The sequence below is a fragment of the Nomascus leucogenys genome, chromosome 6 (genome assembly GCF_006542625.1).
Source record: "Nomascus leucogenys isolate Asia chromosome 6, Asia_NLE_v1, whole genome shotgun sequence".
Classification (NCBI taxonomy): Eukaryota; Metazoa; Chordata; class Mammalia; order Primates; family Hylobatidae; genus Nomascus; species Nomascus leucogenys.
In genome coordinates this window covers 94,311,243-94,337,934 of record NC_044386.1, presented here as the reverse complement: position 1 = coordinate 94,337,934, position 26,692 = coordinate 94,311,243, and the positions used below count along the sequence as shown (strand labels likewise).

At 45.8% G+C, this 26,692-nt stretch overlaps 1 protein-coding gene across 1 annotated transcript; it reads left to right on the top strand.

The window, feature by feature from the left end:
* Positions 1–2,402: 2,402 nt before the first annotated feature.
* Positions 2,403–21,025, top strand: LOC100588957 (cytochrome c oxidase subunit 5A, mitochondrial). The gene is made up of 5 exons (XM_003267227.3): positions 2,403–2,650; positions 11,732–11,848; positions 14,109–14,230; positions 17,542–17,664; positions 20,858–21,025. Exons 1-4 carry the CDS (start codon positions 2,551–2,553, stop codon positions 17,653–17,655), a joined length of 453 nt encoding a protein of 150 aa, XP_003267275.2. The 5' UTR covers positions 2,403–2,550; the 3' UTR covers positions 17,656–17,664; positions 20,858–21,025.
* The last annotated feature ends 5,667 nt before the right edge of the window (positions 21,026–26,692 follow it).

Here is a 26,692-nt window from a genome sequence, read left to right as displayed (position 1 = left end):
GCTAGGATTACAGGCATGAACCACCGTGCTCGCCTTAATTTCTTTATGGCCAGCTGTTACACAGAAAGGCAAAGAGAAAGGTTAGAGCAATATTTTTAGGCTTTATGGCTGGCTTTGGGGCAAAGGGGTTCTACTTTCTAGACCCCCTCTTGGGGAGGAGGGATTCTAGTTTCTGTGGCATGCCTGGAGGGAGAGTAAAGGGCAAGAGTCAAGAGGGCAGAAGGTCAGAGAGAAACTGCTTCGTAGGCCTTCACTTTGTGGTATTGTTTTCTAAGCCCCAATACTAGGTTGGTGGGAAAAGGTGAGGGCAGGTGCTTTGAAAACATTTTATTTTATTTTATTTTTGAGACGGAGTCTTTCTCTGTCCCCCAGGCTGGAGTGCACTGGCGCGATCTCGGCTCACTGCAAGCTCCGCCTCCCGGGTTCATGCCATTCTCCTGCCTCAGCCTCCCGAGTAGCTGGGATTACAGGCGCCCGCCACCACGCCCGGCTAATTTTTTGTATTTTTAGTAGAGACGGGGTTTCACCGTGTTAGCCAGGATGGTCTCGATCTCCTGACCTCGTGATCCGCCCGCCTCGGCCTCCCGAAGTGCTGGGATTACAGGCTTGAGCCACCGCGCCCAGCCAAAAACATTTTAAAAATCCTTTTCCCTGCCAGGTTCCTACCCACTGAAGCCACATTGCTAGGGAGGAAAAAAAGAAGGGCAGATGCTGAGGCCCTGGAGAGTCGGCCTGAAGTGAGTAAGTGGCACATGAATGGCCATCTTTTCTTTCCTCAGTGTGCCCAGGGATAGAGAATGGGAGACAGCAAGACAGAACAGAATGTCTCATTAACTCTGGGCAGCATCCAGATACTTCAGGCCTGGGAGAAGTGTCCTCGACTGCCCAGGCGCTCAAAGTTAGGATGTAGCTAGTGAGATCAGATGCAACAACCTTAGAACTTGACCAACCCTATTTCAGAGCCATCGTGGATTCAGGAGCCCTCCTGTAGGAGATGGGGCAGAAACATTCAGGTGAGAGTCCTCGGAACTGGGGATGTGGTGAAAAGATCTTTGACTGCCAGCAACAACCTAATTTCTGAGCCTCTTTCCTAATCTGTGAAATGAAGCAGTTGAACTCATTTTTTTTTTTTTTTTTTTTTTTTTTTTTTTTTTTTTTTTTGAGACGGAGTCTCCCTTTCCCAGCCTGGAGTGCAGTGGCGCGATCTCGGCTCACTGCAGCTCCCCCCCGGGTTCACCCATTCTCCTGCTCAGCCTCCTTGTAGCTGGACTACAGGCCTGCCACCTCGCCGGCTAATTTTTGTATTTTAGTAGAGACGGGGTTCACCGTGTTGCCAGGATGGTCTCGATCTCCTGACCTCGTGATCCCCGCTCAGCCTCCCAAGTGCTGGATTACAGGCGTGAGCCACCGCCCGGCGAACTCATTTTTTATGCAAGCTGGTTTGTGATATAAGAATATATACTAATAAAGTCCCTTACACATAGGCCTTTTTTTTTTTTTGAGATGGAATTTCCATCTTGTTGCCCAGGCTGGAGTGCAATGGTGCAATCTCAACTCACTGCAACCTCTACCTCCTGGGTTCCAGCAATTCTCCTGCCTCAGCCTCCCAAATAGCTGGGATTACAGGCATGCGCCACCATGCCTGGCTAATTTTGCATTTTTAGTAGAGACGGGGGTTTCTCCATGTTACTCAGGCTAGTCTCGAACTCCCGACCTCAGGTGATCCCCCCCGCCTTGGGCTCCCAAAGTGCTAGGATTACAGGCGTGAGCAACCGCGTCCAGCGGCATTCTTTCCCCCAATTGTTGTTTTATTTTATGCCACAATGAGAAGGCGGGGCTAAGCAAAGTAGGTTTTTGTTTTGTTTGGTTTTTTGAGATGGAGTTTCACTCTTGTTGCCCAGGCTGGAGTGCAATGGCACCATCTTGGCTCACCGCAACCTCCGCCTCCTGGGTTCAAGCGATTCTCCTGCCTCAGCCTCCCAAGTAGCTGGGATTGCAGGCATGCCTTGCGCCACCACGCCTGGCTAAGTTTGTATTTTTAGTAGAGACGGGGGTTCCTCCATGTTGCCCAGGCTGGTCTTGAACTCCCGACCGCAGGTGATCCGCCCGCCTCGGCCTCCCAAAAGTGCTGGGATTACAGACGTGAGCCACAGCGCCCGGGTGCAAAGTAGGTATTTTTATTATAGTTTGTTGTTATTGCTGTCATTCCTATTTTGAGGTGATTAAGTGCCCTCCTGGGCCTGACTCGGACAAGATCAGGGTCGGTTGCTCCTCCCTCGCCTCCATTCCTACTTCCAGGATGGCGGCTGCAGGTCACCTGACCAGAGACAAGGCGGGACGCGAGGCTAACAGTTTGTCCTCAGCGCGCCGCCGTAGCCCGCCCACCGCCGGCCGCGCGGTGGCCCCTCCCGCCCGCGCGCCAGAGTCGCAGTGGGCGGGCCTACGTGCTCCGCCCGCCGTGCGCCTGTCCGGCCCCCGCCCGCTCCGGAGCAACCCGAGAGCTTACACCGGCTTCTCTCTGTCCTCAGCCTGCGCGCCTCCATCGCCGTCATGCTGGGCGCCGCTCTCCGCCGCTGCGCTGTGGCCGCAACCACCTGGGCCGGCCCTCGAGGCCTCCTGCACTCCGCCCGGACCCCCGGCCCCGCCGCGGGTAAGGCCCCTGCTTGCCGCTGCCCGCGCCCTCGTGTCCTTGCCGTGACCTGGGTCCCGCCGCCACTCCGGGGCGGGCTCTCCCCGGCCTAGCCCTTGCCCTACCCTGGTTACTGAACCCTGTGACCGCGGGCCGCCCTGGCCGCCGCCTCGAGTAGTGGGGGACCTGAGAGCGCGCCCCCGGGGCCTCCCCCCGCGCAACTTCCTGGCTTTGCCACTGCGGGCAGGTCAGATGTGGACCTGCTGTGGGCGCCGAGGAGGGGACGCAGCGCTCCCCTTCGGTTCCCGGGCCATGACCCTGCCCCGGCGCCGACCCTGCGGCCATCTGACCCAGAGTGGCCGCCGCCGGCCTGCAGCGCCTCGGCGAAGGTGACATTGAGCCTCCGGGCACGCCGCTCGGGGTCCGAAGACACAGTATGCTTCCGTATGGGACACGATTATACTTTTTAATCAGGCATTTCTCGGTTAGCGATTAGTGTGTCACCTTCACAGCCTTTTCTGTCATTTTTAGGGTCTGCTTGTGCCACGTTCTAATTCTTCCACGTTTAAAATAGATCGACGTGTGTGGTTGTTTCCTGATCTCCGGAAGATAGCCTGAGTTTTGATAGGGCTTATGATGAAAATATCACTCTTTTGAAAATTGAATGCCACAGACTCAGGAATACTGGGTTTTGCAAGCATAGGAACGCTTCGTGTTTTTTCCCTTTGGAATAGAAGCCTGATTGCTGGAGTATGAGACGTGCTGCTGATTTTTGTCTGTTTTCCTTCCCTTTATATGCGTGCTGGGAGATTTTGAGTCCACCACCGTAGAATAATTACAGTAATTGCACTTCGAGCTTGGTCCGTGATGATTATATAAGCTACATTTTGAAATTTAGCTCCTATGCATGCATATTATATTTTATTTTTGAACCTGCATCACTGACAACTATGCATGCGTATTTAAACATAAGAACTCAGAAATTCATTTCAGGATATGCTGAAGTTAAAAATTAAGAACTCAGCCGGGCGCGGTGGCTCATGCCTGTAATCCCAGCACTTTGGGAGGCCAAGGCGGGCGGATCACCTGAGGTCAGGAGTTCAAGACCAGCCTGGCCAATATGGTGAAACCCTGTCTGTACTAAAAATACAAAAAATTTAGCTGGGTGTGGTGGTGGGCGCCTGTAATCCCAGCTACTCGGGAGGCTGAAGCACAAGAATCGCTTGAACCTGAGAGGCGGAGGTTGCAGTGAGCCGAGATTGTGCCACTGCACTCCAGCCTGGGTGACAGAGCGAGACTGTCTCAAAAAAAAAAAAAAAAAAAAAAAAAAAAACTCAGAAACTCAAAACTAATAAGGTTTTTGTCTTTACTAAGTGTTTTAACACTTCAGAACCTAAAGAATATGTTTTGCTTCATTCATTTTAGACTTTATCTTTTATCATTTGTCATAGAACCATAAGGCTGGAGGGTACTTTATTTTTGTTTATTTATTTGTTTTTAAATTAGAGACGGAGTGTCCCTATGTTGCCCAGGCTGGGCTTGAACTCCTGGGCTCAGGTGATCCTCCCACCTCAGCCTCCCAAAGTTTGGGATTATAGGCATGAGCCACTGCAGCCAACCTAGAGTGTACTTTAGAGATCGTGGAGGCCATTTTATTTTATAGAAAAGGAAACCAAAGTCCATCTTGGGAAACTGACTCCTTGTTTTTGTTTTGTTTTGTTTTCGTTTTTTTTGTTTGTTTGTTTGTTTTGTTTTTTTTTGAGACAAGAGTTTCGTTCTTGTTGCCCAGGCTGGAGTGCAAGAGCGCGGTCTTGGCTCAGCGATTCTCCTGCCACCATGCCGGGCTACTTTTTGTATTTTCAGTAGAGACGGGGTTTCACCATGTTGGCCATGCTGGTCTCTAGCTCATGACGTCAGGTGATCCGCCTGCTTCAGCCTCCCAAAGTGCTGGGATTACAGACGTGAGACACCATACCTGGCCGAAACTGACTCCTTTTTATTGATGCAGCCATTTTTGTTTCTTATAGTTATGTTTGGGCCATCCTGATGTTTGTTCAGATTTTGTGTTTTGCTAAAGTAACAGTACAATTTACATTTTTCAGCCAGGCACGGTGGCTCACACCTATAATCCCAGCACTTTGGGAGGTTGTGGCAGGTGGATCACCTGAGGTCAGGATTTCGAGACCAGCCTGAACATGGCGAAACCCAGTATCTACTAAAAATACAAAAATTAGCCGGGTGTGGGCCGGGCGTGGTGGCTCACGCCTGTAATCCCAGCACTTTGGGAGGCCAAGGCGGGCAGATCACGAGGTCAGGAGATCGAGACCATCCTAGCTAACACAGTGAAAGCCCGTCTCTACTAAAAATACAAAAAATTAGCCAGGCGAGGTGGCGGGCGCCTGTAGTCCCAGCTACTCGGGAGGCTGAGGCAGGAGAATGGCGTGAACCCCGGGGGGCAGAGCCTGCAGTGAGCCGAGATCGCGCCATTGCACTCCAGCCTGGGCAACAGCGAGACTCTGTCTCAAAAAAAAAAAAAAAAAAAAAAAAAAAAATTAGCCGGGTGTGGTGGCACGCACATGTGGTCCCAGCTACTTGGGAGGCTGAGGCATTAGAATCGCTTGAACCCGGGAGGCAGAGGTTGCAGTGAGCCGAGATGGTGCCAGTGCACTCCAGTCTGGGTGACAGAGCGAGACTCCATCTCCAAAAAAAAAAAAAATTTTTTTTTTTTAGAGATACTCTCACTGTGTTGCCTAGGCTGGAGCGCAGTGGCACCATCACAGCTCACTGCAGCCTTGACCTCCTGGGACTCAACTGATCCTCCTGCCTCCGCCTCCCAAGTAGCTGGGACCACAAGGGTGCGCCACCAATTTTATTTTCCGTAGAAACAATATCTCCCTATGTTGCCCAGGCTGGTCTGGGGACTCCTGGGCTCAGGAGTGCCGACCTTCCAAAGTGCTGGGATTACAGGTGTGAGCCACCATGCCCAGCCAAATTTTCTTTTTCTTCTTCTGTTGTTGTTTTTGTTTTGTTTTGTTTTTGTTTTTGAGACAGGGTCTTGCTGTGTCATGCAGGCTGCCGTGCAGTTGGCACAGCTCACTGCAGCCTTAACCTCCTGGGCTCAAGCCATCCTTCCACCTCAGCCTCCCAAAGTGCTGGGATTACAAGCGAGAGCCACTGCGCCCGACCTCAATAACTCATTAATGTGCCCTCATTCCTAGAGTTACCACCACGAAAGTGTTCATTCTTTGGGCCTGTCAGGGTTGATTATTTATTAAATGGAAAACTATCCTATTTAACTAAATTTAAACCCAAAGGATTAATGAGCCCTGTTATTTTTCTATATATGTTAGCCTTTTTTGTTTTTAAATGGATTGCTTAACTGAATGCCAAAAGCAGTGTTAGAAATAGCTTTTTAGGATGAAGCCCTAAAAATGTCCTCATTTTTCACAGCTGCTGCTTTTTTCTTACTTTGGGACTTTCAGGTTACGTAAAAGCTCTAATTGTTTTCCAAAATAATTTGCCTTTCAAGCTTCAATACTAGGTGGAGATCCTGTTCTTAAGTGGGGTGGGGTGTGTGGGGCGGAGAATGCTAGTATAGTTTACCTAAAAAAAGTTAAGCATGTGGGGGATGTGTCCATAGCTAATGGAATAGATCCTGCTCTACCCATTACTGGATTTAACAATATAATTTAAATCATGGCCGGGCGTGGTGGCTCACGCCTGTAATCCTAGCACTTTGGGAGGCTGAGGCGGGCGGATCACAAGATCAGGAGATCGAGACCATCCTGGCTAACACGATGAAACGCTGTCTCTACTAAAAATACAAGAAAATTAGCCGGGCGTGGTGGTGAGTGCCAGCTGCTGGGGAGGCTGAGGCAGGAGAATGGTGTGAACCCGGGAGGCGGAGCTTGCAGTGAGCTGAGATTATACCACTGCACTCCCACCTGGGCGACAGAGTGAGACTCCGTCTCAAAAAAAAAAAAAAAATTAAATCGTGGGGAAAGTCTGTTTTAGCCCTTCAGAAAGGGATGTATGGGTTTTTAAATTTTTATTTATTTTAATTTGTTTGACAGAGTATTGCTCTATCACCTAGGCTAGAGTGCAGTGGTGCAGTCATAGCTCACTGCAGCCTTGTTGCCCTGGGCTCAAGGGATCCTCCTGAGTAGCTGGGACCACCAAACCCCGCTAATTTTTTAAGATTTTTGTAGAGAATGGGGGTCTGTCTTTGTTGCCCAAGCTGGTCTCTCAGTCCTGGCATCAAGCAATCCTGCCTTGGCCTCTCAAAGTTCTAGTTCTGTTTTATAACTTTTTGGAATACAACCAGTTTGTAATTTGGTTTCCAGAAGACATCAAATCCTTGAAGGTGGTCATCTCCTTGACTTGGATTTGCTGTTGCTGGTCATCTTATTCACAGTTAGGAAACAAAGCCTAGCACTCATGTAGTCAAATCCATGCCCAGCAGTGAACAAAAGGAAATGCTTATCATGAAGCACTGTTGGGGATAGGACAGGTAATTACCTTTGGGGAAGGAGTACATAGACCTTTTATTGGGTAAATACGAGTGGGATTACTGTGTTATATGGTAGGTTTGTGTTTAACTTGATAAGAAACTGCTTAAACAGTCTTCCAAAGTGATTGTATCATTTTATACTTGCACTTTCAGTATTCAGTTAAGGCTAGCTTTAGTTTTTGAAGAGGTAGCTTATAATTTTTTTTTTTTTTTTTTTGAGACAGGGTCTCACTCTGTCGCCCAGGCTGGTGCCACTGCATCTGGCCCCAAGTTCTTGATAATAGTGGTTAGACGGTTGTTCTAATCTATGTTTTTATATGTATGTATGTATATATAGATATAGATATATCTATTTTTTTTTTTAGACGGAGTCTTGCTCTGTTGCCCAGGCTGGAGTGCAGTGGCATGATCTTGGCTCACTACAACCTCCCTGGGTTCAAGCTGTTCTTTTCCTTCAGCATCCCAAGTAGCTGGGACGACAGGGGTGTGCCACCACGCCTGGCTAATTTTTTGTGTTTTAGTAGAGACAGATTTTCACCATGTTGGCCAGGCTGGTCTTGAACTCCTGGTCTCAAGTGACCTGTCTTCCTCAGCCTCCCAACGTGCTGGGATTACAGGTGTGAGCCACCGCACCTGGCCTTGTTTTCTGATATATTAAATTTGAATATTAGTCTTGTAAGACTTATTAAATATCCATGTAGTTTTGATTAAATGTTTGTACTTACCAGATATATTTAGGTGTAGAGAACCATTTTTATCTTGTTGTAGAAATTAAGGCTGGGCACTGTGGCTCATGCCTGTTATCCCAGCACTTTGTTTTTTTTTGTTGTTTGTTTGTTTTTGAGACAGGGTCTCGCTCTGTCACCCAGGCTGGAGTGCAGTGGCGCGATCTCAGCTCACTGCAAGCTCCGCCTCCTGGGTTCACGCCATTCTCCTGCCTCAGCCTCTCCGAGTAACTGGGATTACAGGTACCCACCACCACGCCCGGCTAATTTTTTGTATTTTTAATAGAGATGGGGTTTCACCATGGTTTCGATCTCCTGACCTCGTGATCCGCCTGCCTCGGCCTCCCAAAGTGCTGGGATTACAAGCGTGAGCCACCGCGCCCAGCCATCCCAGCACTTTGGGAGGCCGAGGCAGGCAGATCATGAGGTCAAGAGTTCGAGACCAGCCTAACCAACATGGTGAAACCTCGTGTCTACTAAAGATACAAAAAATTAGCCTGACATGGTGGCACATGCCTGTAATCCCAGCTACTCGGGAGGCTAAGGCAGGAGAATCACTTGAACCCGGGAGGTGGAGGTTGCAGTGAGCCGAAATCGTGCCATTGCACTCTGGCCTGGGCGACAGGGTGAGACTCTGTCTCAAAAAAAAAAAAAAAAAAGAAATTAAAACGTGTTCACTTCTAGTCCATTTATGTACATGTTCCACTTCATTCTGGGCTTGGATTATGTAGGTAATTTAGGTCTCTGGGAAGATCTTTTCTGCTTTGTTTTTTTTCCTACTCTTCCTCCTGCCAGTTACTGCATTAAAGATATATAGGATATTACTAACGTTTAAATTTCAGAGTGTTCTTAGAATAACAATGTTGAGAGGTTTCTGGGTGAAGTTTTTAAAAAATATATATATATATATGTTAAGGCTGGGCATGGTGGCTCACACCTGTAATTCTAGTATTTTGTGAGGCCGAAGTGGTAGGATTGCTTGAGGCTAGGAGTTCAAGACCAGCCTGGGCAACATATCAAGACCCCCATCTCTAAAAGTAAATAAATAAAAATATGTTAAGCCTTAAACAACTAGAAGTTACACCACACTTATCTAATACAGGTAGTAGGAAATGTGATTTGAGATAGGTTTCGTTTCTTTAAGTTACGATTTCTATAGACAATCAACTAAGACATTTTTAGATAAGGGTTAGTTTATAGCTACCATTTGTTTAATACTTACCAGTGCATAGTATTAACCTACCTGTTTTCACATTTAATCTTCATAATCTGCTAAGGGGGGTAGCATCCCCATTTTACAGATAAGGAAAATGAAACAAGTTAATTTTCCAGGGTCAAACAGAGAGAGCAAAGAGCCTAGAGGTATCTGAGTGCTAGGCTGTGCTGCATCCAATACCCAAAGATAAAATTTTCTGCCTCCTCCTATCCCCCTACCTGTTCCAGAGGCTGTTCAGAAGGAATTCAGATTTCCAAACTCAATTCAGTGTCCATTTGACAAGAAGAAAGAAAAAATGGGGCTGGGTGCAGTGGCTCGCGTCTGTAATCCCAGCACTTTGGGAAGCTGAGGTGGGCAGATCACTGGAGGTCAGGAGTTCGAGACTAGCGTGGGCAACATGCTGAAATCCCGTCTCTACTCAAAATACAAAAATTAGCCAGGCTTGGTGGCTCTCGCCTGTAGTCTCAGCTACTCAGAAGGCTGAGGCAGGAGAATCGCTTGAATCCAGGAGGCAGAGGTTGCAGTGAGCTGAGATTGTTCCACTGCATTTCAGCCTGGGTGACAGAGACTCGATCTCAAAAAAAAAAAAAAAAAATGGGAATGCTTTTCATACAATACTCTAAAGTATGTATTGATTGGGAGGCTCTACTAGCCTTCAGAATGCTGAAGGCAAAAAAACACGTGAAAATAGTTGTGTATCCTGTTTTCTTGACAATGTTACCTTTAAAATATCATTTCTTTTTTTCTTTGAGACAGACTTTTGCTGTGTCGCCCAGGCTGGAGTACAATGGCGTGATCTCAGCTCACCTCAACCTCCGCCTCCTGGGTTCGAGTGATTCTTCTGCCTCGGTCTCCCGCGTAGCTGAGATTACAGTCACCCGTCATCACGCCCAGCTAATTTTTGTATTTTTAGTAGAGACGGGGTTTCACCATGTTAATCAGGCTGGTCACAAACTCCTGACCTCAGGTGATCCACCCGTCTCAGCCTCCCAAAGTGCTGGAATTACAGGTGTGAGCCACTGCGCCCAGCCCAAAATATTCCTTGTAAAACAGTATTATTTTGCATTAGGTGTAGATTAGAGTGTACGTTCCCTTAGGGGATTTATCAGAATATTTTGGGAAGGGGCTGTAGTTTGATAAAGCAATTTGTATGTGTAATTTGTCAGGATGTGTAATTTATTTTGGAATATAATAACATGAGATTTTTTTTTGATGTGTCAATGAAGTATATATAAGTTTGTTTAAGAACTTCAGTGGCGCCAGGGCTGGTGGCTCACACCTGTAATCCCAGCACTTTGGGAGGCAAGGGAGGAAGGAATGCTTGAGCCCAAAGAGTTTGAGGCTGCAGTGAGCTGTGATCACGCCACTGCACTCCGGCCTGGGCAACAACAGAGCGAGAGCCTGTCTCAAAAAGAACTTGAATGGACATTAGTATAACTCTTAGTTTTTTTTTATTGCCTTTTTGTTGTTGTTTATTGTCTTTTTTTTTTTTTTTTTGAGGCGAAGTCTTGCTCTGTCGCCAGGCTGTAGTGCAGTGGCGCAATCTCAGCTCACTGCATCTTCCACCTCCTGGGTTCAGGTAATTCCCCTGCTTTATCCTCCCGAGTTGCTGGGACTACAGGCACGTGCCACCATGCCCAGCTAATTTTTGTAGAGACGGGGTTTCACCATGTTGGCCAGGATGGTCTTGATCTCTTGACCTCGTGATCCACCCACCTCGGCCTCCCAAAGTGCTGGGATTACAGGCGTGAGCCACTGCGCCCGGCCTAGTCTTAGTTTTTTAGTTTTTGTTTTTGTTTTTGTTTCAGTTGGAGTCTCGCTCTGTCACCCAGGCTAGAGTGCAGTGGTGTGATCTCGGCTCACTGCAACCTCCGCCTCCCAGGTTCACGCCATTCTCCTGCCTCAGCCTCCCGAGTAGCTGACTACAGCCACCTGCCACCACACCTGGCTAATTTTTTGTATTTTTAGTAGAGACGGGGTTACACCGTGTTAGCCAGGATGGTCTCGATCTCCTGACCTCGTGATCTGCCCGCCTCAGCCTCCCCAAGTGCTGGGATTACAGGCGTGAGCCACCGCGCCCGGCCTATTCTTAGTTTTTAGAGGTGGGGTGTCACTGTGTTGCCCAGGCTGGAATGCAATGGCTATTTTCTCAGGTTCTGTCATATTGTTAGCACCCTACAACCTTGAACTCCTGGGCTTGGGCAATCTTCCTGCCTCATCCTCTGAGTAGTTGGCACTACAGGTGTGTGCCCCACTATGCCCATCTCGGACATTTTTACTTAGGAATTAATACTCTGATTATGTGTAAAAATTCAAACAATATGGAAGTATATAAAGTAGTTTTTACCTCCCACAGATAATCACTGTTAATTTAAAATCAGAGGGAACCACTGTTAATAATTACAAGCTAGTATTATACATTAGGGAGAAAAGTATAAGCATGCCTGTGTAATACTTTTTGTTCTACTTTATTTTATTTGCTTAATTTTAAATATATCTTCCTGTATCAATGTATAAGATGTATTTCATTTGACCTGTTGAATATTTTTTCTGCCACATACATACATAGTCAACTCAAAATTTAATGCATTAAACAAGATATATCAAGTACTATTTGTGTACATTGAAGTTATGGTTCTTTCACATTGTAGCTATCCAGTCAGTTCGCTGCTATTCCCATGGGTCACAGGAGACAGATGAGGAGTTTGATGCTCGCTGGGTAACATACTTCAACAAGCCAGATATAGATGCCTGGGAATTGCGTAAAGGTAATTGGAACATAGACATATTTGTCTATTTTGGTGTGTAAATATGAACTGCTTCTGCTCCTTTATTGAGAGCAACTGTTTCGAAAAATGCGTTGTTTAAACTGGTTACTCCATGCAACTTGAAGTTAGGAAAGTTTATGGCTACCTATAAAGCAGGATTTTAAGGCAGGCACTATTGACATTTTGGGCCAGATAATTCTTTGTTGTAGGGGACTGTCCTTTACACTGTAGGCTGTTTAGCATCACCTTTGGCCTCTACGTGCTAGGAGCCAGTATGCACACATTCCTACCATGTGACAACCAAAAATGTCTCTAGACATTACCCAGTGTCTCCTGAGGGATGAAGTCACCCTTAATTGAAAACCACTGCTATAGCAATAAGGCTAGATGAGCAAAAGGTAACGGTTTTGTACATTTCAAACAATTTACACATTTACACAGGTGGCTCACGCCTGTAATCCCAGCACTTTGGGAGGCCAAGGCGGGCAGGTCACGAGGTCAGGAGATTGAGACCATCCTGGCTAACATGGTGAAACCCTGTCTCTACTAAAAATACAAAAAAATTAGCCGGGCGCGGTGGCGAGCGCCTGTAGCCCCAGCTACTCGAGAGGCTGAGGCAGGAGAATGGCATGAACCCAGGAGGCAGGGCTTGCAGTGAGCCGACATAGCGCCACTGCACTCCAGCCTGGGCGACAGAACGAGACTCTGTCTCAAAAAAAAAGAATTTACACAAAGCAATCATTTGGTTGCCTTCCCCTTTGGGTGATGGTTTGGGTTTTTTGTTATTTTTGCATTGTTTTGCCCTGAATAAGTATCTAAGTAAGTTAGAACTTGTCTTTCCTAAATTTGCAGATGCACACTTAACATGAATAAGTAGAATTAGGTGTAGGGTAATTTATCTCAGACCAAAAATTCAATCTCAATGACTGCATCGTATTCACTGGTATCCTTTGTTTAAATATTTTAAAGTAATAAAAGCAAGAAACCGAAGTGCTTTAAACTTCTCTGCAGAAATGTAATGATTCCCTTTTGCTACAACCAGTAGAATTCTTACTGAACAATCTGGAGTAGAAGTAATAAAAAGAACAATTATGTGTTCCCATTAAGAGAATCTTAAATTTTATGATGTGTCATTTTGTGCAGATCTGAAAGTAGTCATGCCCAATCATTTTCTGGTTGAATGTTTGTGTACTAATGTTTCTCTATAATATCTCCTTAATGTCCTCATTTAGGCTTCATTAACTCTCTTTACACATTTCTCTGGCTGTTTTTAGGCTATTTTCCAGTTAAATCTCTTTTTTGTTTTTTTTATTTGTTTTTTTTGTTTTGTTTTGTTTGAGATGGAGTTTCTCTCTTATCGCCCAGGCTGGAGTGCAATGGCGCGATCTCAGCTCACTGCAACCTCCACCTCCCGGGTTCAAGTGATTCTCCTGCCTCAGCCTTGCGAGTAGCTGGGATTACAGGCGTGTGCCACCACGCCCGGCTAATTTTGTATCTTTAATAGAGACGGGGTTTTTCCATATTGGCCAGGCTGGTCTTGAACTCCTGACCTCAGGTGATCCACCCACCTTAGCCTCCCAAAGTGCTGGGATTACAGGCATGAGCCACTGGGCCCAGCCTTGAATCTCTTTTAAAGCATCCAAGATGTGTTCATTGTACTAAGAGTTAAAGATAGGAGGGCCAGATGTGGTGGCTCATGCCTGTAATCCCAGCACTTTGGGAGGCCGAGGCTGGTGGATCCACGAGGTCAGGAGTTCAAGACCAGCCGGGCCAAGATGCTGAAACCCCGTCTCTACTAAAAATACGAAAATTAGCCGGGCTTGGTGGCACCCACCTGTAATCCCAGCTACTTGGTAGGCTGAGGCAGGAGAATCACTTGAACTTGGGTGGCAGAGGTTGCAGTAAGCTGAGGCGGTACCACTGTACTCCAGCCTGGGTGACAGAGCAAGACTCCATCTCAAAAAAAGTTAGGAGTTGAAAATGACCTCTTTTTCTCAAAGAAGGAAAAAAAACTCAGGATTTTTTCCTTCAATCTGCATGCTGTTGCATAGTTCTTTCTTTCCACTGATTCACTAAGGGAGATCCACTATAATCTTATTATCTAGAATTTGTTAAAGGTAGATTTCTCTCATTTTATAGATAAGAGAATGGAGACCCAGACAGATAAGATCATACATCAGTGATTCAGTAAAAATGTAAATAACTCATATTTAAGTGAGGCTCTTCGAGGTTGACATGGCCCTTCTTTTTAATTTTGCAGGGATAAACACACTTGTTACCTATGATATGGTTCCAGAGCCCAAAATCATTGATGCTGCTTTGCGGGCATGCAGACGGTTAAATGATTTTGCTAGTACAGTTCGTATCCTAGAGGCTGTTAAGGTCAGTGAAATAATAATGCTAAAATTGTTCTGTAAATGAGTGGGCTATTGCTGAGGTATCAGCATATTCTGTATTTTTGAATTTGTTAAAATGCCTAAAATGAGTCCTTATATAACTAGAAGGAATGTACATTGCGGTTAAAATCTTTCTAGAGGCTACTTTGGCAGCATTTATTCAAGGCGTTACAAATTGTACATGATACACTTTTGTTCAGCAATTCCATTTAAGAATTTATCTTTTTTCTTTCTTCTTGTTTTTTTTTTTTTTTTTTTTTTTTTTTTTTTTTTTTTTTTTTTTTTTTTAAGAATTTATCTTGGCCGTGCGTGGTGGCTCACGCCTGTAATCCCAGCACTTTGGGAGGCCAAGGCAGGTGGATCACCCGATGTCAGGAGTTTGAGACCAGCCTGGCCAACATGGTGAAACCCTGTCTCTACTAAAAATATAAAAATTAGCTGGGCGTGGTGGCACATGCCTGTAATCCCAGCTACTCGGGAGGCCGAGGCAGGAGAATTGCTTGAACCCGGGAGGTGGAGGTAGCGGTAAGCTGAGATTGCACCATTGCACTCCAGCCTGGGCAACAAGAGAGAAACTCCGTCTCTAAAAAAAAAAGAAAGAAAGGAATTTATCAAGGAAACAATTAAGGATATATAAAGATTTAATACAAAGTGTATTCATCTCCTTGCTATTTGTCATACGAAATGTTAGGAATTCTTTTTTTTTTTTTAAGACGGAGTCTCGCTCTGTCTACCAGGCTGGAGTGCAGTGGCGCTATCTCGGCTCACTGCAAGCTCCGCCTCCCAGGTTCACGCCATTCTCCTGCCTCAGCCTCCGAGTGCTGGGACTACAGGCCCCCGCTACAACGCCCAGCTAATTTTTTGTATTTTTAGTAGAGACGGGGTTTCACCATGGTCTCGATATCCTGACCTCATGATCCGCCCGCCTCGGCCTCCCAAAGTGCTGGGATTACAAGCGTGAGCCAGCGCGCCCGGCCAATGTTAGGAATTCTTAAGAGGGAACTTCCCAAAACTGGTTATACTACACAACTATTGATACCATAGAAATGTGTTTGACTTCAAACATATTTGCGTTGGCTGGTCGTGGTGGCTCACGCCTGTAATCCCAGCACTTTGGGAGACGGAGGCGGGTGGATCACCTGAGGTCAAGAGTTTGAGACCAGCCTGACCAACATGGAGAAACCCCATCTCTACTGAAAATAAAAAATTAGCCGGGCGTGGGGCTGCGTGCCTGTTGTAATCCCAGCTACTCGGGAGGCTGAGGCAGGAGAATTGCTTGAACCCGGGAGGCAGAGGTTACGGTGAGCCGAGATGGCACCATTGCACTCCAGCCTGGGCAACAAGAGAGAAACTCCATCTCAAAAAAAATATATACATTATATGAAAACATAGGAGGATATATACTAATTTTCCTCCCTCTTATTTGGTTATAATTTCTTTTTTTTTTTTTTTTTCTTGAGACGGAGTCTCGCTCTGTTGCCCAGGCTGGAGTGTGCAGTGGCGCAATCTCGGCTCACTGCAAGCTCCGCCTCCCGGGTTCATGCCATTCTCCTGCCTCAGCCTCTCCGAGTAGCTGGGACTACAGGCGCCCGCCACCACGCCCGGCTAATTTTTTTGTATTTTTTAGTAGAGACGGGGTTTCACCGTGGTCTCGATCTCCTGACCTCGTGATCCGCCCGCCTCGGCCTCCCAAAGTGCTGGGATTACAAGCGTGAGCCACCGCGCCCGGCCTTATTTGGTTATAATTTCTGAGTTTATTTATTTTTTTGAGATGGAGTCTCACTCTGTCACCCAGGCTGGAGTGCAATGGCATGATCTCAGCTCACTGCAACCTCTGAGGTCTCCTGGGTTCAAGTGACTCTTCTGCCTCAGCCTCCCGAGTAGCTGGGATTACAGGCTAATTTTGTGTTTTTAAGAGACGGGGTTTCTCCATGTTGGTCAGGCTGATCTCAAACTCCTGACCTCAGTTGATCCGCCCGCCTCAGCCTCTCAAAGTGCTGGGATTACAGGTATGAGCCACCACGCCCGGCCAGCACTTTCTTAGTTCTTTTGACTTCTTATTCGTTCCTAAGGAACCTTGTGACAGCATAGGTGTAACTATATATTACAGTGAAAAGTCTCCAGCCCTGGACATATGTATTCTCAAAGTACAGCTCTCCATGAAAAGATACTGTGGTCTGTAAGAAAGAAGCTTAAGATCCGTTAACAGCAAAAGTGTGACATTACTTTATCTATAATGGGTAAGATAATAAAGGGTTCTGTAGGCTATCAATCCATTCAGCACTGGTAGTTAATTCAGTTAGGGTCTCAAATTGGAGACAAATGAAAAAACTTTTCCCGTGTTAACTTAATTATTCGTGTTGCCTGCTGGGCATGTCTAATTGCCTTCACAAAATTCTGTCATCACTACCTTCTTTTCCAGTAATTCTACACTTTAAGATGTTTTTTCTGGATTTAGTCCAATTGCAGTTATTCTCAAGGTATTTCAAAAGCCTACCTTGAACAGTACATATATAAGTTGCCCTCTTTATTTTTATTTAATTATTTATTTATTTTTTTGAGACGGAGTCTCGCTCTGTCACCTAAGCTGGAGTGTAGTGTCATGATCTCAGCTCACTGCAACCTCCGACTCCCTGGTTCAAGCATTCCTGAGTAGCTGAGATTACAGGGGTGTGCCACCACAACCGGCACGGGGTTTCACCATGTTGGTCAGGATGATCTCAAACTCCTGACCTTGTGATCTGCCCGCCTTGGCCTCCCAAAGTGCTGGAATTACAGGCATGAGCCACAGCACCCAGCAAGTTGCCCTATTTACTGAACAAATGTGTTAACTTAAAAGTAGATGACCTGTTTTTTTTTGTTTTTGTTTTTGTTTTTTTGAGATAGAATCTTGTTCTGTCACCCAGGCTGCCAGGCTGGAGTGCAGTGGCATGATCTTGGCTCACTGCAACCTCCGCCTCCCGGGTTCAAGCCGATTCTCCTGCCTCAGCCTCCCGAGTAGCTGAGATTACAGGCATGTGCCACTACACCTGGCTGATTTTTGTATTTTTAGTAGAGACGGGGTTTCACCATGTTGGCCAGGCTGGTCTCAAACTCCTGACCTCAAGTGATCAGCCCGCCTCGGCCTCCCAAAGTGCTCGGATTACAGGTGTGAGCCACCCCGCCCAGCTGATCACCTGTATTATTCTGTCCTACTTGCCTCTGCATAAGTAATTAAAGACATTTTTAAGTTCATTTCATGAATTAATAGACATGGCTTTTGACAGAGTTAAATGTGAATATTCTCTTTGCCATCAGGACAAAGCAGGACCTCATAAGGAAATCTACCCCTATGTCATCCAGGAACTTAGACCAACTTTAAATGAACTGGGAATCTCCACTCCGGAGGAACTGGGCCTTGACAAAGTGTAAACCCCATGGGTAAGCGACAAACCACTGAAGAAGGCAGGAAAACAATCCAGAGAGGTGTGGGTGGATGACATTTCAGTGTGCTGTAGTAAGACCTTTCAGTGTTCTTGTTAGAGGTAATGGCCGTGAGCATGAAGAGATTTTGAGAATACCGGTAATGGTAAATTTAAAGAACTGAAATGATTTCTAGTTGTTATCATTATTTTCTTTTCTTCTCTTTTCTTTCTTTTTTTTTTTTGAGACAGAGTCTTAATCTGTTGCCCAGGCTGCAGTGCAGTGGTGCAATCTAGGCTCACTGCAGCCTCCGCCTCCCGGATTCAAGCCTCAGCCTCCCAAGTAGCTGGGACTACAGGCCGCATGCCACCACAACTGGCTAATTTGTGTATTTTTAGTAGAGACGGGGTTTCATCATGTCGGCCAGGCTGGTCTCAAACCCCTGACCTCATGATCCGCCTGCCTTGGCCTCCCAGAGTGCTGGGATTACAGGCTTGAGCCACTGCACCTGGCATCATTATTTTCTTACTAGTATAAAGGCAAATAAAAGCCATCTTAATTAAAGAAAAATCTTTATAAAATATTTTAGGCATAAACAGTAGCATAGATGATAATATAGTGAGTCTGTGTACACATATCCAGATTTTCAGATACTTTTATTGTTGCCACATTTGCTTTGGTGTGTTTTAAAGTATTTCTGTTTGGGCTGGGCACAGTGGCTCATGCCTGTAATCCCAGCATTTTGGGAGGCAGAGGTGGGTGGATCACAAGGTCAGGAGTTCAAGACCAGCATGGTGAAACCTTGTCTCTACTAAAAATACAAAAATTAGCTGTGTGTGGTGGCATGTGCCTGTAGTCCCAGCTACTCGGGAGGCCGAGGCGGGAGAATCACTTCAACCCGGGAGGCAGAGGTTGCAGTGAGCCGAGACTGTGTCACTGTACTCCAGCCTGGGTGACAGAGTGAGACTCTGTCTCAAAAAAAAAAAAAAAAAAAAAAAACACAAAAGAAGAAGACTCAGAACTTGGCTGGCAACAATGGCTCATGCCTGTAAGCTCAGCACTTTGGGAGGCTAAGGTGGGAGGATTGCTTGAGTTCAGTAGTTTGAGACCAGCCTGAGCAACATAGTGAGACCCTGTCTCTGTTAGTTAATTAAATACATACATACATACATACAAACAAAAATATTCAGAATTCAAGGAATTTTTATATTCAGTCTTCCTGTTGAGAAACTGAACAGAAAATGCCAAAAACTTTGTAATCTACTTTTAAGATTTTTTTTTTTTTTTTTTTTTTGAGACGGAGTCTCACTCTGTCACCCAGGCCGGAGTGCAGTGGCATGATCTCAGCTCACTGAACCTCCGCCTCCCGGGTTCAAGCTGATTCTTGTACCTCAGCCTCCTAAGTAGCTGAGATTACAGGCATGCACCACCATGCCCGGCTAATTTTTGTATTTTTAGTAGAGATGGGGTTTCACCATGTTGGCCAGGCTGGTCTTGAACTCCTGCCTTCAGGTGACCCACCCGCCTCAGCCTCCCAAAGTGCTGGGATTACAGGCATAAGCCACCACCCCCAGGTGGGATCTCATTTTAAAGCTTGCTTTAAAGGAGTGGTCTTTTTGTTTTTGTTTATTTATTTTTAATTTTGTTATAGAGACAGGGTCTCACTATGTTGCCCAGGCTGTTCTTGAACTCCTGGGCTCAAGTGATCCTTCCACTTTGGCCTTCCAAATTATTTGAGTTTCAGGTGTGAGCCAAAAGCAATGGTCTTTTCATTTTATCTTTGTCCACCCCCTCATCAGCACAGCCTCCCTGAAGTAGCTCATCTTTATAATACATGCAATGGTTTTAACTTCTGTGAGTACTTAAAACTAGTTGTTCAGAATGGAAATTTTCCTAGTTATACTTTTGAAGCTCTTGTTTGTTTTTTGTTGTTGTTTTGAGACGGAGTCTCGCTGTTGCCCAGGCTGGAGTGCAATGGCACTACCTCTGCTCACTGTAACCTCTGCCTCTCAGATTCAAACAATTCTCATGCCTCAGCCTCCCTAGTAGCTGGGATTACAAGTGTCCACCACCATGCCCAGTTCATTTTTGTATTTTTAGTAGAGACCAGGTTTTGCCATGTTGGCCAGGCTGGTCTCGAACTCCTGACCTCAGCCTCCCAAAGTGCTGGGATTACAGGTGTGAGTCACTGCGTCTGGCCCTGTGATTCATATTCTTTTTTTTTTTTTTTTTTTTTTTTGAGACGGAGTCTGGCTCTGTCGCCCAGGCTGGAGTGCAGTGCCGCGATCTCGGCTCACTGCAAGCTCCGCTTTCCAGGTTCACGCTGTTCATCTGCCTCAGCCTCCCAAGTAGCTGGGACTACAGGCACCCACCACCATGCCTGGCTAATTTTTTGTATTTTTAGTAGAGACGGGGTTTCACCATGTTAGCCGAGATGGTCTCAATCTCCTGACTTCGTGATCTGCCCGCCTTGGCCTCCCAAAGTGCTGGGATTACAGGCGTGAGCCACCACGCCCAGCCCTGTGGTTCATATTCTATAATGGACTCCTAAAAGATTGTTTTAGTTTTCATTTTATCAAGTATTATTCCAAGGGGTCCAGAAGATCTTTTTTATGTAGGATGTATTCGTATTCTAGCTATACTAACTTTTTTTCTTTTTCTTTTCTTTTTTTTTTTTTGAGACAGAGTCTTGCTCTGTCATCCATGTTGGAGTGTAATGAAGTGATCTCGGCCCACTCCAACCTCCGCCTCCCGGTTGAAGAGATCCTTGTGCCTTAGCCTCCTGAGGCTGGGACTGCAGGCGTGGGCCACCACACCAGGCTTATTTTTTGTATTTTAGTGGAGACGGGGTTTCACCGTGTTGCCCAGAGTGGTCTCAAACTTCTATGCTCAGGCAATCCACTCGCCTCGGCTTCCCAAAGTGCTAGCGTTACAGGCATGAGCCACCGTGTCCAGCCCAAAAAAAATTTTTTTTGTTAAATGGCAACTACTGAACACTTTTCTGATTGGGAAGGAAGTACCAGTGTATAAACAACAAAAAAGCCAGAAAGCTAGTCCCTTGTGGGTTGACAGTAGGCAGGATTAAGTAAGAGCAGTAAAGGGTACAGAGAGACAGTGATTTCCCTGGTTGTAGCACTAATGTTTTTTTTTTAAAAGATTTCTACCTTTTCTTTATTCTTTCCCAGCTAATTCTTTGTGTTTTCTCTTACAGATGGGCTTCCCCAAGGATTTATTGACATTGCTACTTGAGTGTGAACAGTTACCTGGAAATACTGATGATAACATATTACCTTATTTGAACAAGTTTTCCTTTATTGAGTACCAAGCCATGTAATGGTAACTTGGACTTTAATAAAAGGGAAATGAGTTTGAACTGAAATTAGGTATTTGTTTCATGTGTTTGCATTAATAAGCAGAAAATTAAGTGCTGTATTAGTTTCATGGTTTTGCTGCCCTGTTACATGCTGAGAGAACTGTGTTAATTCTCTGGAAACCATCTGACATGAAAAGCAGCTTCATATGTTTGGGTGCCCTAGCTTGTAAATTAGCTGAAGGCTAGAAGTCATTTATATAGAATTTTCTTGTTGACACCCTAGGCTTAGGGGACTGTGGGGATAGATCAAATTGTGTACCTTCCAAAACAGGTTTTAATGATGTTTAAAAGTGGTCACTGAGATAGTCTTGAGGATGTGCTATGCAGTAGCCAAGCCCTCTTATGGTGTGTTCCTCTCTTAGTGCCCCTTTCCTTCCCTACCTGTTCTTCCCTTGCAGTGGCGTATTGGCCTTGGACATTAAAACATTTGCTTTGTAAATTTGGAGGCATTCTGATTAAACAGCTGAGTAAAACAAATCCTGCTTGTGTGAGAAGCACCATAATACTAGAACCAGCTGCTGGATAAAGAGGTTCTAGATCTGGGTGACTTCTAGTACAGCCAGTCCAGACTGCAGTATCAGAGAAATCGGATTAATATTAGCTTGAAATTTAGATGTCTTCTTTCCTAGAGCCATGTAAGGGATTGTTACTAAAATCAGTTTTGGTGAAGTTCTAATACTAGTGAAACCTTTTATAAAGGCTGATCCCCTACCAGAAAATCCCCTGTCCAGTTTTTAAGACGTAGAAATGTGAAATAAACTAAAATGGCACATATTTTTAATGTATAGTTGGTAGGCCATGGTTCTTAGGTTTGATCCCATTGTGGGCCAGCGCTTTCCTCCTCACTGTCGTAAAAATGGTCTCTGTTCCTCATGTCATGGGAGGAGCAGAGGAAGGAACATAGAGTCACAGTTATCTATGAGGGTGAGATAAATGCTGTGATGGTCTTCATGCTACAAAAATTTGTCAAACACCTACTGTCTTAACAAACATGCCAGGCACTGAAGGTAAAGCAGTGAACAGGAGAGACAGTGAATATTGGAACCTGGAGACACTGGAGGTAGGGATAAAAGTTAGGCACAGTGTGGTTATAACTTAATGGGGATTTTGAATTAGGGTAGTAGACATAGGAATGGAAAGGGATGCATTTTGAGAATCACATTATTGAGGTGTAGTTGATAACTAATTCGATGAGGGGAAATGAGAACTCTGGGAAGGCCATTTTTGAGATTTGAGTGGTGATGCCATTCATACAGGAGTCAGCAAAAGGAGGACCTTGGTGCAGAGTGGAGAAATTGCTACATTTGATTCTGGATCTGTTAAATTTCAGGCATCTGTGGGCTAGTTACGACAAGAGCTCTGAAAAGAGACTGAGACTAGAGAAAAGAATTTAAGGTTTGAAACAGCAAAAAGTAAGACTTCCAAGGAGGCTGTTTGGAGGCAGATGTGAACTAGGCAGATGTGAACTAGGTTGAAGGCCGAAATTGTGGGAGCGGGTACATTTAGAGGGAAAGAAGAGAGCAACTTTAGTAAGGTATAACTTACATGCAGCCAAGTATGCAAATCTTAAAGTATGTAGCTTGAGCTTTTACATGTGTATACCTGTGAAATGCTGAATGGAGGACTTTTAAGAGCCATTTTTGTCAGGATTAAATGACACTAAGTGAAGCTAGTAAGCATATACAGATGCTCAGCAAAATTTTTTTTTTTTTTTAAGACAGAGTCTCACTCGGTTGCCCAGGTTAGAGTGCAGTGGCACGATTTCGGCTCACTACAACCTCCCCCTCCCGGGTTCAAGCGATTCTTGTGCCTCAGCCTCCCAAGTAGCTGGGATTACAGGCATGCGCCACCATGCCCTGCTAATTTTTGTAATTTTAGTAGAGATGGGGTTTCACCATGTTGGCCAGGCTGGTCTCGAACTCCTGACCTCATGTGATCCGCCTGCCTTGGCCTCCCAAAGTGTTGGGATTACAGGCATGAGCCATCGCGCCTGGCCAGATGCTCAAGAAATTTTAATTTCTTGGCCATGTTTTTGTGGGCGGTCGAGGCCAAATTGCAGGAGGCGAAGGAGTGATCTTAGGCAATGAGGGTGATTTGAAAGATGGTGAGGGTTGAGGCATTAGCTTTTCTTTTACAAGCAGAAGATTTATTTGTAGCTGGATAGAACTAGTAGATGGAAAGTGATTCTTGTTGCCTTTGCTTTTTTTTTTTTTTTTTTTTTTTTTTTTTTTTTTTTTTTTTTTTTTTTTTAAACGTGTTTTTGTTTTGGTTTGAGACGGTCTTGCTCTGACACAGGCTGGAGTGCAGTGATGTGATCATGGCTCACTGTAGTCTCGACTTCCCGGGCTCCAACAATCCTTCCATCTGAGCCTCCAGAGTAGCTGGGACCACAGGCGTGCACCACCACACGTGGCTAATTTTTGTGGTTTTGGTCTCATGTTGCCCAGGCTGGCGTCAAATTCCTGAGTTCAAGCTCTCTGCCTGCCTTGGCTTCCCAGAGTGCTAGGATTACAGGCGTGAGCCACCACAGCCGGCCTCCTTTGTATCTTAGGTAAGGTTGAAATTTCAACATTTTATTTTATCTGATTCACTCATCTATATCCTTAGAAGGAAATGGGTACTCTGGTAAGGTTTTTTTTATTTGTTTTTCTGAGACGGAGTCTTGCTCTGTCGCCCAGGCTGGAGTCCAGTGGCACAATCTTGGCTCACTGCAACCTCTGCCTCCCAGGTTCAAGCGATTGTCCTTCCTCAGCCTCCTGAGTAGCTGGGATTACAGGATGTGCCACTACACCTGGCTAATTTATTGTAGCTTTAGTAGAGATAGGGTTTCACCATGTTGGCTGGACTGGTCTTGAACTCCTAGCCTGAAGTGATCCGCCCACCTCACCCTCCAAAGTGCTGGGATTACAAGCGTGAGCTACTGTGCCTGGCCTGCTCTAGGAATTTTTACTTTTTTTTTTTTTTTTTTTTTTTTTGAGACAGGATCTTGCTCTGTCACCCAGGCTGGAGTACAGTGGTGCGACATCAGTCACTGCAACCTCTGCCTCCTGGGCTCAGGCAATCCTCCTATCTCAGCCTCTGAGGAGCTGGTACTACAGATGCAAGCTACCACACCCAGCTAATTTTTGTATTTTTTTGTAGACCATGTTGCCCAGGCTGTTACGGGTTTTTTGTTTTTTTTTGAGACAGTTTTGCTCTGTTGCCCAGGCTAGAGTACAGTGGCATAATCTCAGCTCACTGCAAGCTCTGCCTCCCAGGTTCACGCCATTCTCCTGCCTCAGCCTCCCGAGTAGCTGGGACTACAGGTGCCTGCCACCACGCCTGGCATATTTTTTGTATTTTTAGTAGAGATGGGGTTTCACCGTGTTAGCCAGGATGGTCTCAATCTCCTGACCTCGTGATCCACCTGCCTCGGCCTCCCAAAGTGCTAGGATTACAGGCGTGAGCCACTGTGCCCGGCCTGGTATGTTTTTAAATGGTTGAAAAATCAGTGAAAAAATATTTCGGCCAGGCGCGGTGGCTCACACCTGTAATCCCAGCACTTTGGGAGGCCAAGGCGGGTGGATCACGAGGTCAGGAGTTCGAGACCAGCCTGGCCAATATGGTGAAACCACGTCTCTACTAAAAATACAAAAATTAGCTGGGCATGGTGGCACGCACCTGTAGTCCCAGCTACTCGGGAAGCTGAAGCAGAATAATTGTTTGAACCCGAGATGTGGAAGTTGCAGTGAGCCGAGATCGTGCCGCTATACTCCAGGCTGGGCAACAGAGCAAGACTCCGACTCAAAAAAAAAATTTCATAATATATAAAAACTGTATGAAATTCAGAATATGGGCCAGGCACGGTGGCTCAGGCCTGTAATCCCAGCACTTTGGGAGGCCGAGGTGGGCGGATCACAAGGTAGGAGATCAAGACCATCCTGGCTAACACGGTGAAACCCCGTCTCTACTAAAAATATAAAAAATTAGCCAGGCATGGTGGCGGGCGCCTGTGGTCCCCACTACTCGGGAGGCTGAGGCAGGAGAATGGCATAAACCTGGGAGGCGGAGGTTGCAGTGAGCCGAGATCGTGCCACTGCACTCCAGCCTGGGCGACAGAGCGAGACTGTCTCAAAAAAAAAAAAAAAATTCAAATATGGTGTCCATAAATAAGGTTTTATTGGAACACAGTCACACTCCCTCGTTCATTTACATATTATCTGTGGCTTCTTTTTTTGCTTTTTAGTAAATTATGGTAAGATCATACATAAAATTTACCATCTGGACTTTTTTGAGACAGAGTCTTGCTCTGTTGTCCAGGCTGGAGTGCAGTGGCGCGATCTCAGCTCACTGCAACCTCTGCCTCTGGAGTTCACGCCATTCTCCTGTCTCAGCCTCCCAAGTAGCTGGGACCACAGGCATCAGCCACCACGCCTGGCTAATTCTTTGTATTTTTAGTAGAGATGGGGTTTCACCGTGTTAGCCAGGATGGTCTCGATCTCCTGACCTCGTGATCCGCCCACCTGGGCCTCCCAAAGTGCTGGGATTACAGGCGTGAGCCACCGCACCTGGCCTCATCTTGACCATTTTTGAGTTTACAGTTCAGTGGCATTAGGTACATTCACATTGTGCTTTATCTATAGCTGCTTTTGCATTAAAATGACATAGTGAGTAGTTGGACCAGAGAGTACTATTTGCCTGTTTACAGAAAGTTTGCCCACCTTTAATCTAAAATAATAGAAATAATTTTCACAAGAAGCAAACTTACAAAAATCACAAGGCATGTTACTAGGAGGCAAAAGTGACTAGATAAATTCAATCTACTGGTGAATTTGTCTCATCAAACTTTCTTCACACACACACCCATTAGGCAAATTGAATCAACTCCTTTGTTGTGCTGGAAAAAGTAGGTACATCTTGGCCAGGCGCGGTGGCTCACGCCTGTAATCCCAGCACTTGTGGAGGCTGAGGTGAGTGGATCACCTGAGGTCAAGACCAGCCGGCCAACACGGTGAAACGCTGTCTCTACTAAAAATACAAAAAATTTACTGGGTGTGGTGGTGAGTGCCCGTAATCCCAGCGAGAGGCTAAGGCAGAAGAATCGCTTGAACCTGGGAGGCGGAGGTTGCAGTGAGCCAAGATCATGCCATTTGCACTCCAGCCTGGGTAACGAGTGAAATTCTATCTCAAAAAAAAAAAAAAGTAGATACATCTTTTAGCTTGATGAATCCTAGCTCTACCTAAAGAAGTAGATGGGCCAGGTGCAGTGGCTCACGCCTGTAATCCTAGCACTTTGGGAGGCTGGGACAGGCGGATCATGAGGTCAGGAGTTCAAGACCAGCCTTTCCAACATGGTGAGACCCCATCTCTACAAAAATTAGCTGGGCATGGTGGTGCACGCCTGTTGTCCCAGCCACTCAGGAGGCTGAGGCAGGAGAATTGTTTGAACCCGGGAGGCCGAGGTTGCAGTGAGCCGAGATCGTGCCACTGCACTCTAGCCTGGCGACAGATCGAGACTTTCTCAAACAAAAGAAGTAGATGGTAAATATGAGGATCCTTCCACAGCTTGACTTGGATGGACAGGGCTTCTACCCTAACAGGATGGGGTCTCTAGCCTTTTTCTTTCCTACAGTTTGTTTTAATAAACTTCAAAGCAGGCCGGGCACAGTGGCTCATGCCTGTAATCCCAGCACT

Excerpts from the sequence above, each read along its gene's own strand:
- LOC100588957 (XM_003267227.3), top strand. The coding sequence starts at position 2,551 with ATGCTGGGCGCCGCTCTCCGCCGCTGCGCTGTGGCCGCAACCACCTGG. Across the intron at positions 2,651-11,731 it reads GACCCCCGGCCCCGCCGCGG|CTATCCAGTCAGTTCGCTGC; the intron begins GTAAGGCCCCTG and ends TTCACATTGTAG. Across the intron at positions 11,849-14,108 it reads TGCCTGGGAATTGCGTAAAG|GGATAAACACACTTGTTACC; the intron begins GTAATTGGAACA and ends TTAATTTTGCAG.